The sequence below is a fragment of the Poecilia formosa genome, unplaced genomic scaffold (assembly GCF_000485575.1).
Source record: "Poecilia formosa unplaced genomic scaffold, Poecilia_formosa-5.1.2 Scaffold8, whole genome shotgun sequence".
NCBI classification, from domain to species: Eukaryota; Metazoa; Chordata; class Actinopteri; order Cyprinodontiformes; family Poeciliidae; genus Poecilia; species Poecilia formosa.
Genome location: NW_006799947.1, coordinates 2638554 through 2654874, shown reverse-complemented (window position 1 = coordinate 2654874; position 16321 = coordinate 2638554). Strand labels below are relative to the sequence as shown.

Below are 16321 nucleotides of genomic sequence, written 5' to 3'. Positions count from 1 at the left end.
ATGGGAAACATTAAAAAGTTGGTTCAGGGGGCTGAATGCAAATGGTCTTGATTTGTTGCCATTTATCCTCTTCCTCAATTTCACATTAATGCACTGCTTTAAGTCGGTTGATCATTTTAAATCCTAATAAAATACACTAATATTTGTGATTGTGAAGCAACAGCATGTGGAGTAGTTGACAGGGTGTGAACACATTGCAGATCAACAATTAAGTGCACGAGTATGAATAACCATGCAGGGCTGTACTAAATCTGACAGATCCAGTTAGGAGCATCTCATTTGCATATTTAAGCTCATATCAAAAGGTATCTAAGTCTAGCCTCTTAGAAAGGAAGATATCAAGTAATACATTAAGGTTTAAGACTAGTTTCTATTAATTTATGTTATAGATGAATAATGTGAATCAAGATTATGATGAAAATGAGACCTCATTCAACATTCAGAAACAATAGGGTCCAGATATTTCCTCCAGTTGGTTCCAGAGGGAGCGTGCTGAGCATAGAGGTGAGGACGGATCACCACAGAAGATCCGTGAAGAACTACGAGCGTTGGAGGACATCCTGGGCTCTGCGACGAGGACAGGAGTGGCCTAACAACGTGGAGTTCCTGAATGCTGACCTCAGCACAGCCTCGTCACTCCTCGCTGGTCGAGGATTTCACTCGGTCAGTGTCATGACGTTTTCTTAACACGTTTGACATGAATAGATCTGTTCATTCGTCAGTTGCTTTCTGTTGCAGGTTGCGCTCGACCTGATAGACCCTCACCTGGTTTTACCTACCGTGCTGCCACACTTGCATCCTGGAGCTGTGTGCGCTATCTACCTCGCAAAGTGAGCAGCCGCTTCAAAACACATAAGGCTTTTATGAAATTAAACATTTTCTTGTGTTCCTGAAAACCTTGAAGTATCAACGCAAGTCCAGTAAGTGGCGATAACATCAGAAATGAAAAGGCTGCCACTAACAAAAAAATATACTGAATCTCAAGCTGCATGCCTTAAATAGCATGGTAGCTTTCGAGACAGGTCAGTTCAGGCATAACAAGCATGGCTTGCTTCTAAGGGTTGAAGCAGTCTTTTTTTTCTTTACAAACACTGCAGCACAGTCCATGCTCTTAATTCTGTATGAACAAACTGAAGGACTTCTTAAATAATGGCCTTTTAATAGACAAGACTAATATAGAGATACATATAGATGGCACCTTTTAAGAAATAAACCAAATGCAGGGCAATGGTGGAGGAATGACAATTTAGGCTTGTTTTTCAGCCATGGGCCATGAACACCTTGCAGTTATTTAGGGTTCAATCAACCATGAACTCCTCTTACTACTAGAGTGAGATGCGAGTCCATCTGACAGCTGAAACTTGGTCCTGACTGGATCAGCGGGACAATCATGTCACAACGGTGCAGTAAAAATCCAAACCTCAACATGATTGACATGCTGTAGTGTGACCTTGGGATAGCTGTGTAGCAACATGCCTGCAAGCCTTAATGAGGTGAAAGAAGAGTGGACTTCAGTGCTGATTGTTCTACAAGTTTCTGAATTTTGAACTTCCTAAATAGGTTTCTTTTCATTTTAAATAAAGGCAGTTTTCAAGTATTGGTTTTAGTTTGACAGATCTATGTAAAAAATAATACTTATGACCAAACGGGCAACAACCTTCAGAGGTGTTCTGCTTAAATATTTTAAGTTTTAAATTGTTGTATGTATGAGCAGGAACTGAATTCTGTGTTTCACTATTTTCTTTTCACAGTATAACACAGGTTATTGATCTGCTGGAGGGTCTCCGGTGTTCCGCACTTCCTGTTTTGTGTGAACGCATCATTGAGGTTCCCGTCAGGCAATGGTTGGTGGCCCCTGCCCTGCAGAAAGATGGACAATACTGCACCAGGAAAGCTCCGAACCTCTGTGAAGATACGAGCAGCGAAGAAGAATCATCGGCCGATGGAGGTAAATGCAAATGAAAACGACTGATTTCTTGGAATCCTATTGGTTGAAATTTTCTCCCTGTAAACGTTGGTTGTCTTTTCAGAAGCCCCTTTTGAGCCAGGATTTGGTAATGTTCCCTACATAGCCAGACCCCATCCAGAACAGATGAGTCACACAGGTGAGAATGAGGTCAAATCTCTGGTTTTGTTTCATGTTTGTAGTACATTCTGATCATGTCCTTTCATTTTTCAGCATTCCTGGTGAAGCTGAGGAAGTTTGTGAGGTAGCCACGGTCACTGACGACACAAAACATAATTTAAGAGCTGAATGTTACCTCACAGAGCCTGAAAAGTGAAAGAAACTGATGGAAATATGGATCTTTTTTTTTTTTAATCTAAAAATGTATACATTTATATGGTAAAACAGGGATAGAAAAGTTTTTATTAGCTTAAATAAAAAATGCCAAGATAAGTCCAAACATGAAACCTGAAAAATGTACCGATTGTAAGAAATAATGTACAGGTGGATGAATGGACTTGTGGAAGGGTGGTTTAAATTAATAAACTGATGAATCAGTAAATGGATGACTTTTGTAAATGTACAGTTGGATTGTAACAATGGTTGGACAGCTGGGAGCATAAATGATGGACGGCTTGGATGGAGAGCCAAACAAATGGATGGAAAAAACAGATGGAGGATCCACAAAATGATGGATGTACAAACAAATGAAAGAGTGGACAACTGGGTGAATGGTGAAACTGATGGATGACTGATGGGAGAAAATGGCAGAACAAATTGATCAATTGATATATTGACAGATGCATGGTTGAATGGGCGTATTGGTATACGGCCAGAATGAGATGGATGGAAGGACTGATTGAGGATAGATGCAACTTCTATGTGCATATTTGGTTCAAAAGCCAGCATGAAAACTCACAGGTGATAGAAATACTTTTAGAATTTCTGTTATAAATCATGTTGATAATACACTCATGAACAAGACCTGAATCGATGTTCTTTTTCCAATCCTATCCAGATCGTCAACATACTAAACTCAGATTCCAACATTTTCTGGTCTGTGTGTCGGTATCCCAGTAACAAAGATGTTTTAGCTAATTATAAAAACAGCCGTTATATCGGCACCTGATCCTAGTAAAAGACAACAATGAGACAAATTTAAGTTCAGCCTTTGTATTAAACTCGCAGGCATTTGCTCATCAAAAAGTCACAACTGGGGAAAAAAAAGATACCCACAAGATTCCCCATCTCAATCCAACATGTGTACCAGGGTTGAAATATTGCAAAAAAATAAAATATCTCTCATTTACAAATAAGTTAAATAAATACTGTAAATAAATATGTAGAGAAATCTGTAGCTGGAACAATCTTAGCTTGTGTACAACTTATTTCATATTTATGTGCATTGAATAAGTGTAGTTTATTCTGCTCGTTTCAGGTTACCACTAACTGGAAGACTCTGACCTTCAAAGTTTTAGATAAAGGATTATTGCACAGAACGGTTCAGTTGGTACAAAGAGGAACGAAGGTGGAACAGCCGAGTTTAGCTTTGGGTTTTACATCTCGCTGATCCAGTCTATGAAGGGGTCACAGGAGGAGTCGCAGGAAGAGGTCTCCCCTATCAAAGAGAAAGGACAAACAAGTTAGATTAGGAGATGTCAATTTATTCCTTATATTAGTTGGCAAGTAATCGTTTCAAAAAGGCGGGAAACAAGGGTCTACTTTATTTCTGCCTAATTTAAAAATGATTTCACTTAATGTGTTCAAGGATGATGCATCTCTCTGGTTTCTTTCCTGGATTGTTTCTGGTTTCCCAAATACATCACTTTTTAAACTGTCTTATGAAGAGAGTTGTAAAAAAAATCATATGCATTTGCTTAAATTATTTAAATACACATCGCCCATTATGCTATGTTATACAAAGTTTTTTTTTTCTTTTTTTTGCTGAAAGCTAGTGGATATCCAATAGTATAAAGAAAAGCTCTATAAAATCTGGAGAATCAGTGCTCAGGATGACAATAGACAATCAGTAAAAAGCCTAAAAGCAAAACAAAGAAATTCATCACCTTGTTTCATCTATAGCAAAGCGCTCAGCATTCTGGCTTTTGAATAACCTCTAGCCCTTACTTGGAAGCTCTTCAGGACAGAAGCAGCACAATTTCGGTGCCTCGTCTTTATCCTCCTCTGCCGTCCTGCTGGAGGCTTTGGGTGGCGTCAGCTCGAATGTAAAGGCAGGAGCGAACGGGTTCAGGTAGCTTGTGGTCTGTGCAGATGGGTGGCTGGAGGAGATGCGATGCAACCTGCTGCCGCAATTGCAGAGGGCACAGGAAACGGGGGAGGCGGACGGGCCGCGCGGAAAACGAGTAGGGCCTTGTGAATTGTACTGTCTCAGGGCGCCACTGTGGTGATCAGAACGCTGCCGCTGCCACACAAAGTGAGAAGGCACAATGGCCATTACCTGGGGACAGAGGCAGGGAGACAGAAGTCAACAAACTAATCCAAGCTTGTTAAAGTTGAAAGAAGCTAGGGTACCAGTCAGAAATGCACATACACTGATCAGTATGAATGTCATTATTTTAGGGCTTTCAATACTCAATTTAACCCATTCTGTTTTTAGGGTGGAGTGTTTATACAACAAGCTTCAACACTGGCTATAAGGAGGTTGCCTAACTTTTCTTCTCATTCAAAGTACATCTGTGTGTGTGTGTGTGTGTGTGTGTGTGTGTCAGAGCTGTATCTATAACTTTCACCCTTTTTGGATTTGAGAAAATCAACTACAGTACTCACTGAAGTTCGCCTGTCAAAGTGTTTCTTTAAAAGACTATTTTTGGCACTAATGGCTTTTACTGAAGAGTCATTTGACAGGAAAGAAGCTGGAGAGAAAAGAGGAAGACATGCAGCAAATGGCCCGAGACCAGGAATCGAATCCAGGGAAACCGCGTCAAGGACTATGACTTCTGCATGTGGGGCGCCTCCTCCACCAACCGAGGTGCACAGTACCCCCATCAAATTGTTTGTTATAACACCCTTCAACCATAAAAAGAAAACACTTCAAATGTATGGATAAAAGCCCCAAAATTAATCATAATGCCCATGCTGAGAGGACAGAGATTTCTGGATGGCGCTGAGTTTATCAGCCTCATTTCGAAGACAAATGCTCGCACCTCCTCACAGCAGCTCTTACTGACGGCAGCTCGGTAACAGATGCGAGCCCATAACTCATCTCGCTGCTTAAGGAAACGTGGAAACTGTCTCCTCCAGTTCTTTCCCAGAGCCCACGGGAAAATTTCATACTTGCTTTCCTCCTCATCCTCTTCCATGGTGTTGGCAAGATAGCTACAGACACAGAACAAATGCTGATGTCAGGAATGTTGTGCTTCCAACCAAAAATGTAAAGCTTCTTCTGAGTTCTGTGGACTTACAGAGCCATGAAAAAATTCTTTCTGCTGTATTCAGCAATAGAGAAGTGGGCCCGTTTGAAGTACACAAAGGTCATGGCTAAAAGGTACTGACAAAATAGGGCAAAACTTGAAGTAAGCACCACAGTAATTAAGCAAAATGAAGGTTCGTTATAAAGTATAAAGGGTTTTACCTTGTCAGTCATTTTATAACAACAGTCCATCCGGAGAAAGTCTTGGATCAGGCCATCATCTGAAACCGAAACTATTATGTTAGTCCTTAAGCTTCTCTCACCAGATGTTCTTAATCTAAATGGTAAATGTATTTGTATAGCGTTTCATCAGGCCCAGAGGACCCCAACACACTTCATACTACATCCAGTCATTCATGCACACGTCCACATGCCGATTTACCAAAAAAACGCAAGTATGAAGCCATTTCCTGCCGCTGGATGACCGTTGCAGGCATTTTGGTAAAACACGGGTCACGCTGACCGGACTGGATCTTCCACAGGGAACTTTCAGAGTCCTGACCATTCGCTCTGCTTAGGCAGAAATGCTTTCTCATCTGACGGACATTCTTGCGCTTGACCCGCAGGGATGCAGAGGGAGGAGTTTTCATCATGCCAAAGCTTGTGTCATATGTTCAGGAGGCTACTGCTGTCTGGTGATTGGAGAGAGAGGAAAAGTCAAAGATCTTTAAGCTAATCCACTTCTTTAGAAAGTTAATTGTGACAAATATAACTAAGGAAATATAAACACTAAGAAACATTTCAACCCGACATAAAAAAAAATTACTGAAAACATCTCATGTTGACTAAAAGCTAATCTTTTCCAGTTCATTAAATGCACAGACCTTTTTCGTAATATTAAAGACATAATTTAATGGAGAGAATCCTATAATTTGATATATATTAATGTAAAAATAAAATTTGCATAATAAATTATGTATGAAAATACAAAATGTCCTACTTTTTCAAACAGAGTTTAATTTAATCAGTTAAAATAAAACTAATGCAGTAAAACTAAAACTAATCCATTATTTTTTAAAATAAAAAAAATGCAGTGGGATAAACTGCATTAGTTTATCCCACTGCAGGTGAAATAGACGAATTTTATAATTGAACTATCCAATAGGCCGGCTGGATACGACAACAACAAAAATCAATCCTGAATCTGTCAAAAACTATCTTCAGTGTCAAAGTTAAAGCTGAGGGAAAGCAACTTAAAATGTCTCGCTTATGTAAAAAAAGACAAAATTTGAGAAAGCGGAGTCTTCCAAAAAGAGAACTTATTCCTACAGAGGCTTACTGGAGCAAGACGTCAAATAACAGAAAACTGAAAGTACAACAATTGGATTAAAAAAATGACTGATTCGGAACTGTTTTCGATATACTGAAAAACCTCTAATAATGTTAGCGTATTGCATTAGTTTAGTACACTTTTTTGACAAAAATATGTTTCCAGCTGTCCGTAACAATTAAGTGATATGCAAGGAAATTGGATTTTCATGTGAATTTAATATACATTTTAATCAGTTTTTACTTGGAGTGGAAAAGGCTTACCCACATACTTGCAGGTGTCTGCGGTAATTAATCTGAACATTACTGTTACCCTCCATTATAAATCTAGGTCACTATTTTTATTTTTGTGACTAGGATGTTACTTAAACTTTTGATCTAAATTGACATTTTACTAAATTAGTCGTCAAGTCTACAGCTTTTCTGCTAGGTTAAGAATGGCGTAGCTAGCTTAAAAGCTCACCGAAATCACACATTTTCGGTTTTTCTACAGAAAATCTTTTCTCATCGGTAAAAACTAAAAGTATCAGCGTTAAATAAAAGTTAAAGCTATTATTGGTTGGTGAGCTCCATAAAAGATAAGACAAAAGGACAGACATTAACCCGAGTAGATAGCAACTCACAGAGCTCGAGGATCCGCAGCAAGCATTCCTCCCTAGCGCGAGACGCGCTGACTACTCGCAGTGTTTCTTCTTCTCCTTCTCCTTCTTCTTTGACGTGGCGTTGAACTTCAGTACGCTCGTACGTCGACGCGCCCGCCATATTGGTAAGGCAAGATAAGGGTCAATCATGGCCTATTTGATATCCATTTCATCATTCAAAAAACTGCGTAATATTAAAAATCAAGTCGTTCGAACAATACTAACATCAGCAGTATGAGAAGAAATTAAAGAAGCACAACTAATAAAGCTATATTCCTATATTTTCTACCTATGGCGCTGACTTGGTGTAGGCTCATAAACAAAATAATACATCTCAAGACATTTTAAAACCATGTTGGAAAAGTAGGGAGGAAAGAACACATCTTTCAATGAGCAATGTAGAAGATAACCTAACAAAATATTGAGAAGAATCTCAAATCAAACCTTAAGCTTGTCAAACAGTTGATCACAAACCTTTTCAATAATTATTTCTTGACTTTGATCTTAATTTGCACACCATAATAAACATTTCAGATCCATCTTTAGCTAATGTATACATATTTAGATGAAAAAAATAGCATACAAGTATAGACAGCACTTATCTCTCTATTTTACTCTAAATTCTTACTAATTCTGTCTTTGTTGCATGAAGCTGGAAGAATTATGAACAACCCACTAATGTATATTTTGCACAGAAATGGCTGCATTATTTTATTTATCTACCAATTTTTTGTTATTTAAATGTAGCCTTTTGTTTCCAAATGTCACAGGAGTATGTCATGTCCAGTTTTTAAGATAATGTGGTGCCAAAGTTCAAAATTAGTCTTAAATATGCCCCGTATTAACTACATGCCTCAGTGACTCAGTCTTTAAATAAAATCAAGCTAAAAGTTGTTTTATCTATTTTTTTGACAACCAGAAAACATACATTAACTAATTTTAATTTATACCATAATCAACAGTGCTGTTGTTCAAATGTGTCTTATGTGTATCCTTAGTATATTCATATTCATATGTTGAAATATCCTTTTTGACTTCTACTATGAGTAGATTTTTGCTGACTACATAGAAGACATTTTATTCATTCATTAGTAAATACCACAAACATTGTCATTTACTAAATGAAAACCTGATTGTCTTTCACTTGCATAAATTCCCTTAGGCCAATAAAAGAACCACTGCACCTGCTCAGTGTGCTACAGGTGTCTCCAATAAGCACAATGACTGCAAAGCCTTCTGTTTAAGAGCGTTCTCTTTTCTCTGAGGGTCACTCTCTGTAGCTGAACTATTCTTTAGGGGGCAACTATGTTCCTGGGAGGCCTTTTAAGGTTTGTTACTAAAGTGGATTGGTGTGATGACTAACTTATTAAAGTAAAATGAGTCTCAGTGTTGGTTCTAATGTGAAGGTTTTGCAGGGTGTTATGGATCAGCCTGCTTTTTTGCCTTGGAAATTGTTTTCCTACTGGTGAGTCAAAATCTTAAACCTTGAAAGTATGGACACTATTGGACTTGGCATCAAACTTAATTTTTTTCAATTCAAACTGCCAGTGTTCTTTTGGGTTTTAGTTGCAATAGGCAAGGTGTAAAGACAAATAAAAACTGCTAGTTATGTAAAAGATGTTTTGAGAAATATGAACTGACTCTTCACAGTGCTGGTGACAAGAACAATCTAAATTGAACCTTTATTGGCTCCATACAGACAACATGGTGCCTAACAACTGCCACTCATTTCCTAGCAGCTTAGATTCATGCAACTTGTGAGACTTGACACAACTGACCACTTTTGTGTAACTTTCTCTCTCTCACCAGATCATGGCAATAAAGCAACTTCCATGAGTTCTGAATCTTCAGCAATTCCAGACTCTAAGTTTGCATCCTCATCTGTTGGAACCGAGTCGAACTCCAGTATTGAAGCTCCTGTTGAGACCACTGACTCCAGCAGTACTAGTGCCCCAGATACTTTACCACCAAGAGCCTTTTATGTTGGCCCTCCATCGCGTGCAGAGGAGTCACCTGCCTTCTCAATGCAACCACTGACTGTTTCAAGTCCTGGAGGCTTGTATCCATTGTCCAATCCCTGGTTTGGACCATTCCATGAAGCTGTATATCCCAGCCCTGAAACTCATCCATATACTTATGGTGCTAGCTTTAGGGGATTTCCTTATTATAATTATGGTGGCATCCATGCAGCATCTCTTCCTTATGGCTACAGTTATGGTACTGCTGGGTCCCCTCATTACAGTTATGCTTATGGCATGAGTGGTTCACCTCTCCAAGCATATGACCGCCGGCTGTCTGTATCTGCTCCCTATGGGATGGGCCCTCCACCTGCTTATGGCTACTTGCCGTGGCAGCCTTCAATATTGGATCCTGAACGGTTTCTCATTGGAAATAATTTAATGAAATTTCGTGAAATGCCCCTTGCACAGGCCTGGATGACTAGTGAGGTGCCGGTGGGCATGATGAAGCCTTCTGTATACCTGCCATCTCTCCTCATGCAGCCAAACGGAGGCCATCACAGAGCAAGAGACCTCCTTTCTGACAATCAGTACTCCAGCAATGACTATTTTTCAGAGCCTGAAACTGACACAATGCAGCAACAAGATGTTCCAGAAACTGACTTTTAGAAGGCAGATTGTCTTTTTGGTAAGGAAAGATTGAGTGTTTACTGCTGGAACACAAGTTGCCATCTGTACCCATTATCCTGTCTTGTCTTTCAGGGTGGACTTTTCATCTGGCTATCTGGAACTCTTTAGATGTGGACAAAGAGCTGAATAAAACTGCTGGGAAAACTTAAAACTGGCTCGACTCCTATCTTTATCATTTAACATATTGTAGCATCTGTAAGACAAAAAGGGACTTCATGATGAAACTGACTCAGCTGGTTTGTGTTGACTCTTTAATCTATGATAGAACAGACTGCTTCAGACACTTCACTGGCTCTCAGGAAAGACCAGAGTACAGGATTTGTCAAACTGACCATTGAAGGGCTACTGCTGAACCAATAGGTAGTGGGTGTTTGAATTTTTTATTTTTTTGAAGACCCGATGGGTTCATTTTCTGAACTGAGATTGGTGCACTGAATGGTGCTTCATGTTTGGTTCTGACTGGGCTGTAGTGATCTGGAATGTTTGCTAAGCCATTCAATGGGTTAAAATAAAGATTTCTATTGAAATTTTACGGAGATTACTTTAACTGTTTTTAGGTCTGAGTCAATTACACTTTTCTTTGCCTTAGTCAGCACTTGACTGGACTAATATGATTTTTGTATGGTTGTAAAAGAGGAAGGAGCCCACAATGAAAACTACTTAAAATGCTGTATGATTGGGGAAATGTGAAAGACAAAATGAGAATTTATACAAGGCTTATGCCTTGTATAAATTCTTGACTCTCCAAGCTGAATGCTCCATAAAAAAAAAAAAATTCTAGTAAAATTGAAGCTTTACATGTAAATGTATAACTGAGAATACAACTAAAGATGTTTTTGAATGCCTGCTGAAAATGAATCGCTTTTCCTTTTCAGTGAGGAGCAAAAACTACAATATTGTTTTGCAGGCTATAAAAAGCCATCGTGGGCCAGCCCCTATTACACAAATGAGCTTATGTTCTTACAAGTAGGTGAGTTTTATTTGGTTTAACGTGCCATATGTTAATGCGGAGGAGTTCACTGAAAGCCCTACTAATCCTTTCAGCTGCTTGTCCTCCAGAAGGTTCAGAGGGACGCATTTCACTGCAGGCTACAGACAAATTTTAATATGACCACAAGTCTGTGGATTTATTTTCTGTATTTGTAACGGGTAGAAGCAATTTTTGAAATGGATTTATCTGCTTTTTGTTTTGACAAACGCCTTGTTGAAAGGGATTGTGTTATTCTGTACAGCCTCGGCCATCTGAAAATGACTGATACAGCTGGTGGATAAGAGTCTTGGTTGGATTTTTATTTCTCTTGCAATTGCTCTGTGAGAAAACATAGTCATCTTGTATTTTCAAGACAAAAAATGGGCTGCTCACCCTCCAAAGGTACCAATTTGGGCAGTTTGGGTGCCATGAGGAGGGAAAGAATGTTACCTGCAGTGCCTCAAGAAAACAAGATAGATGAAGACGGACAGAAGAACAAGGCAAAAGGAGAAGCAAAGGGGAACAAGGAATCTCCACATGTCCAGGTACTTCAGAAAGAAGCACAAATGACACCACAAAAAAAGAGATATGCCACTGAAGAAGTGAACACGGAGGTAAAGAACATTGATAGAGGTGAGAGTACAGCAACAGAAAAAGTCACACTGCCGCTAAGAAAGGATAAAAACATTGACAAGGAGGAGTTGGCTGATAAAAAGTCTAACAAGAAACCAAAGAAATCAGCCAAAGGTACTAAAGGTCCCAGAAGGAAAGACCAGGAAAAGATATCTACAGATCAAAAAGTAGACTTTCCAGAACCTTTGGTAAAGGCTCATCAAGCTGCATATGCCTTTTTGAATCCCAGTATAAACAAATATGATTCTGTACTTGAGCTCATGGAAGAAGCCACCCAAACTCAGATTGCTGTGCAGACAATGATAGCCTTCATGGCTTTGCGCTATGAGGAAATAATTCAGGGACTGGAAGAAATGACAGAGGAGGGGGAACAGGTTTTGAAAGCAAATGGAGAACATCTTGCTTGGCCAAGCCAAAAGAAAAATCTCTCATCTTCTTCGCAGCGGACGTCTGGTCCGACTAGCTCAGACTCGCCACCAGATTTGTTGCAGCAGCTTCTTCAGTACACCACTCAGAGGATGAGGAATGTGAGCCGGACTGTTTGTGGGATTGGAGACTCTGCTTTGGAAGAAGCAGTGGATTACTTTGCCTCAGTGTCAGAACTTTTAGAAGAGAAACTGAAAATCAAACGCACTTTGGAGGCCAGGATGATGCGACTCCTAACCCAAATAGAAATGGCCTCCCTGCGCAAGCCTGGAGGAGAGGATTCAGCTCTGTTTAGTGAGGACAGTGGTATCGGGGCTGAGAATGAATCCATTAATGGATGTGAAAAGCATCATAGACGAGAGAGTTGTGGGTCCAGTGGGACAAACAGAACTCCACTCAGTCCTACGGAGTACACTGCTACAAACATCACTGGAGCATCGATAGAAAAATATGGGACTCAAATGAGTCCAAGTTTTTCTCTCACTTCACTCAATTCACTTGATTCTACGTGTACCATGGTGCCTAATGACCAAAGAGATTCACTGTTAGGCTCGGCCTCCTTAGATGATGGTGAAGATGACAACAATGATGAAGAGGAAGGAGATAGAGGTGTTAAGGAAGGAAAAGTGTCATTCCCGAGACGATCTAATTCTTCACCCATGAGTTCAGCAACGCCTCCACTCCGCATACCGAGAAAACGCATAGAAAATCCTCAAAATGTAGAAATGACTCTCAAAATGAAAAATGCTGTAAGTGATAGAATACGGTTTGTACAAAAGCAGAACACTGGTGCCAAAGCAAAAGTAGCAGGCACTCCAAAGACCACCAGACAAGATTGGACAGATGAGGAGGTGCAATCTCCAAGGAGGCCTCAAACAGCAACAGCTGTTCGGAGAACAGAAATAAAAAAGAACCCAGTTGCCAGGGGTCAACGTTCCAGGTCAGCAGAATCATTGCGGAGTAAAGGTGAAGATCCAACTCTGTTTGAATTAGAAAGGACTCAGAATGCTTTAAACCAGAGATTACAAAGGATGAGTAAAACCAAAGTGGGAGGAAACTCAAAGTCAGTTACATTTAAACAAACTCAAGGAAATTCACCAGCTCAGTCTCCAGCAATAAATCGAAAACAGCCTCCACAAGGTAAAAACAATAATAGCCAATCACCTAAAGACAAAACACGTCTCTTAAAGTACAGCAACAAAAAAGAAATCATCTCTGATGTTGACAAAGATAAACAGGAAGAAAAAACAGAATCCAAGTGTCATATAAAAGCCACTCCTCCACCTAGCCCTCCTTTATCACCACAACTGTCATCTGGCTTTCACAGGGGCAGGAATTCAGTCAAAAAGCTGATTGACACTTTCAGCCAGGGTATAGAGGTAAGAGAAACTCCTACAGTTCTTGGGCCTTTAAAAGGAGTACAGAAGTGTGGTGTTCCCATCCTACCTGGTTTAGGAAATGTGGAAGCAGTTCTTAGTACGGGAGTGACCAGCTGTAGACCTGAGACCACAACATCTGAAAAAAATGATTATTTTGATCTCGACAATCTTCCTCCACCTCCTCTGGAAGTACTAATGGACACTTCTTTTGAAAGTGCTCCAATTGGATCGACTGCAGCAGGAGATGGGTCTACAAAAGTGGGAAAGTCACCTGTGCTAAAAAGGCCTGCTGTATCCCAACGACTTAGAGCTTCAGTTCAGACTGTCACAGTGTTACCAAGCAAAGGAGGCATACCACAGTCAACGAAGATTGTTTTTCAAGGTACACCTGCTTTTTCAAAAGTCAGTCAGCACGTTGGAATGGAGACAGAATCTTCAAACCATCAAACTAGAAAGACCTTACACACACGACGATCTTCCGACTCGAACTCGGAGAGCTCCTCGATTAGTAGGGAAGCAACCTCAAAACCCCAAGGAGAATCACCTAATGTACAGCATAATGGCAAAATTTCAGTGCCTCAATCTAATACCAGTGCAACTATCGTGCCTCCTTCTTCAATTGCCAGTAGCCAACCAGTTGGCACGCCGCCTGTCTCTAAAGGCCGGATGTTACCTTCCACTCCCTCTACCCCAAGTAGTTTGCATAGAAGACTTCCCAGCCCCCTTGGTTCAAAAAAGGAAGTTACAATACCCTCAACAAATAGCTCCCCTGTTAACAAGACACCTCCTACACCACCAGCACTTCAACGGAGACTTCCCAGCCCACCTGTTGCAAACCAGAACTCTAGCACTTCCTACCCTTTCAAAGCACCATCTCCACCAGCCTCACCAAAGGTACAGAAATGGTCAAGGAAGAACAGCACTGAAGAATCAAGTGCACAGATGTTCAGTAATGCTCGTTCGGTCTTCTGCCCAGTCTCTCCATCCATGTTTGAGGCCCAGCCTTGTTCAGTTGTCCAACCACCTCAAGCATGGACTTCGAACAGAGTTTCAGTTCTTTCCAGTTGTTGGGGGAGTCGCGGAAGGTTCCCTGTGTCTGTACAAGGACCACGACCCTTTGTTCGACGTAGCCAGTCAGACAGAAGGCCAAGTCTAAGCATGACTTCCCGATTCCAAGGGACCTCAGTGGCTGAAACTTGTGGAAGTGAGCCAGCAATATGTACAAAGGGGTAAGATTTATTTATTTTTCTAAATCCTTCAACAAAATAGTCATGCTTTCCGAAGGTCTTTCAAAATGTTGCCTTTGAATTAAAACAGTGGTCTCAAACTACAGTGCTAGAGGGCCAGACTCCTGCAACTTTTAGATGTGTCTTTTCCCCTACACACTTTAAGTCTTCCCCTACACACTTTAATTCAATGGCAAGACTGTCTCATTATTACGCAGTCAAGCTCTACAGAGCTCGGCTAATGAGTTACTGAAGCCAGGTGTGATGAAGCAAAGAGATGGCTAACCGTTGTCGGACACTGGCCCTCATGGACTGGATTTTGAGACTTGAAGAAACAAAAGGAAAAGGGATAATTGCAGAACAAATGAATGTGTTAGGTCTCAAAGCCTGTGGGGCACATCAACAGTATTTGAAGCCTATTGGACATCAAAGACCAAACACAAGACCTAAAAATCACTTTGACTTTTGAGCAACCTTTTTGAATTACTTTATTAGAGATGAAGTCCAATTCTCTGTTATTTTTAATCAACTCACTGGCAGAAATGGTACAAAATTATCCTTATGATCCAAATGGAAATTGATCCTTTGCTAAGTTTTATGTTGGTGAACACAACATGTTGTCCGTTGGAAGTAGGCAGAGGAGGATCCAGAGCAAGACCACCAGGCTCAGAAACAGTTTCTGATTAGATAAGGGTTGTTTTCCTTCTGCACAATGTGACCTGACAGCATTTGTTTAATTTAAAGGATGATTTCTGTTAACAGCCCTCTTGAGCCCTCCAGGCATGCTACGCTTACCCCTAAAGTAAATTTTACTTTCATTTTAACAGGCTAGATGACAATCCAGCCAGGCACCGTGAATTATGGGGTAGCCAGTCAGACCTCAGGACAACGCCACGCTCTACATCACACCCGGATCTGTGTGTTGTCGGACAGGCCTTACACAGGAGCTAAACAGAGCCAACACCAAGGCTGTGGGATTATAGATTAGCAAGCATTACCGTGGATTTAAAATTGTCTTGTTTATTTCACTTGGAAGAGAAGAGGAGCTAATTCCATCCACTATGGCATGTAACACACCTCCAGATACTCTGTACTTGGCTTATTTCTCATTAAGGTGTGTTACTGTTAACTGTTATTGTGCTGTTTTTGGTTTTTATGTTTACAAAATTTATGACTCGTTTGTTAGTTATAGAAGATTATGATAAAGCATCTGCTGGACAAGTCTGATCAGGATTATGATCAGTTTTTTATAGATAACATTTCACAAATTAAAGAAAACAAATTCTGCTCATTCAATTTGAGACAAGTGTGGTCAAAACTGGTGGTAGAAAACTAATTGCTAAACATTTACATCATCAATTAAATTGAAGTACATCATTTTTTTATGAAGAGGGACAACTTAAAAAAATCATAGTCGTTACTTTTTGATATTTTGTTTTTGTGATTTGTTTTTAGTTTTTTTTGTTGTCCATGCTGTAATTTTCTGTAAAGTGATGCAAAATTTATTTAATTTTCTTTAAAAAGCATTCATAATTTTTTCAGTCTGTCATTTTTACTATGTCTTTGTAATTGTTATGAATAAAAAACAAAACAAAAAACAAAGCCATTACGTGTGCCGTTGTTTCCATGACCAATAGTGCTTAATCCAATAAAGCTATACTTAACTGCTGTCCAGCAGCAGGTCTCTCCTAGTAGTTTGCCAACTTTCAAATTGCTCCTATCACGTATTCTGTTCTGCACTGAAGCCATTTTCC

General features: G+C 40.0%; 3 protein-coding genes across 4 annotated transcripts in view; 2 read left to right on the top strand and 1 right to left on the bottom strand.

Annotated features, from left to right (window-relative positions):
* trmt61b (tRNA methyltransferase 61B) overlaps window positions 1–2511 on the top strand; it is a 54911-nt gene extending 52400 nt beyond the window's left edge. Inside the window, exons 6-7 of the mRNA XM_016662426.1 lie at window positions 2031–2105; window positions 2180–2511. Coding sequence (XP_016517912.1) covers window positions 2031–2105; window positions 2180–2214 — 110 coding nt within the window. The 3' untranslated portion in view covers window positions 2215–2511. The remainder of the gene's footprint in view (window positions 1–2030; window positions 2106–2179) is intronic.
* A 595-nt stretch (window positions 2512–3106) lies between these two features.
* Window positions 3107–7564, bottom strand: LOC103154289 (speedy protein A). 2 transcript variants are annotated; one of them, XM_007575522.2, is made up of 7 exons: window positions 7248–7564; window positions 5758–6007; window positions 5538–5596; window positions 5368–5453; window positions 5110–5281; window positions 4073–4403; window positions 3107–3563 (listed from the first exon to the last, which is right to left on the bottom strand). In XM_007575522.2, the coding sequence occupies exons 2-7, from the start codon at window positions 5966–5968 to the stop codon at window positions 3502–3504; spliced, it is 921 nt and encodes a 306-aa protein (XP_007575584.1). In that variant the 5' UTR covers window positions 5969–6007; window positions 7248–7564; the 3' UTR covers window positions 3107–3501. The 2 variants fall into 2 exon arrangements, with proteins under 2 accessions (XP_007575584.1, XP_007575575.1); XM_007575513.2 differs by having other exon boundaries at window positions 7268–7564.
* A 3166-nt stretch (window positions 7565–10730) lies between these two features.
* Window positions 10731–16023, top strand: LOC103154277 (uncharacterized protein C2orf71-like). Its single transcript, XM_007575497.2, has 2 exons — window positions 10731–14570; window positions 15395–16023. Exons 1-2 carry the CDS (start codon window positions 11284–11286, stop codon window positions 15516–15518), a joined length of 3411 nt encoding a protein of 1136 aa, XP_007575559.1. The 5' UTR covers window positions 10731–11283; the 3' UTR covers window positions 15519–16023.
* Window positions 16024–16321: the final 298 nt, after the last annotated feature.

Bases quoted from the DNA above. Each gene is read 5' to 3' on its own strand.
- LOC103154289 (XM_007575522.2), bottom strand. From the start codon at position 5,968: ATGATGAAAACTCCTCCCTCTGCATCCCTGCGGGTCAAGCGCAAGAAT. The intron at 5,597-5,757 runs GTAAATCGGCAT...TTTCGGTTTCAG, and splicing joins TTCATACTTGCGTTTTTTTG to ATGATGGCCTGATCCAAGAC. The intron at 4,404-5,109 runs GTGCGAGCATTT...CTCTGTCCCCAG, and splicing joins GTAAGAGCTGCTGTGAGGAG to GTAATGGCCATTGTGCCTTC.
- LOC103154277 (XM_007575497.2), top strand. From the start codon at position 11,284: ATGGGCTGCTCACCCTCCAAAGGTACCAATTTGGGCAGTTTGGGTGCC. The intron at 14,571-15,394 runs GTAAGATTTATT...TCATTTTAACAG, and splicing joins CCAGCAATATGTACAAAGGG to GCTAGATGACAATCCAGCCA.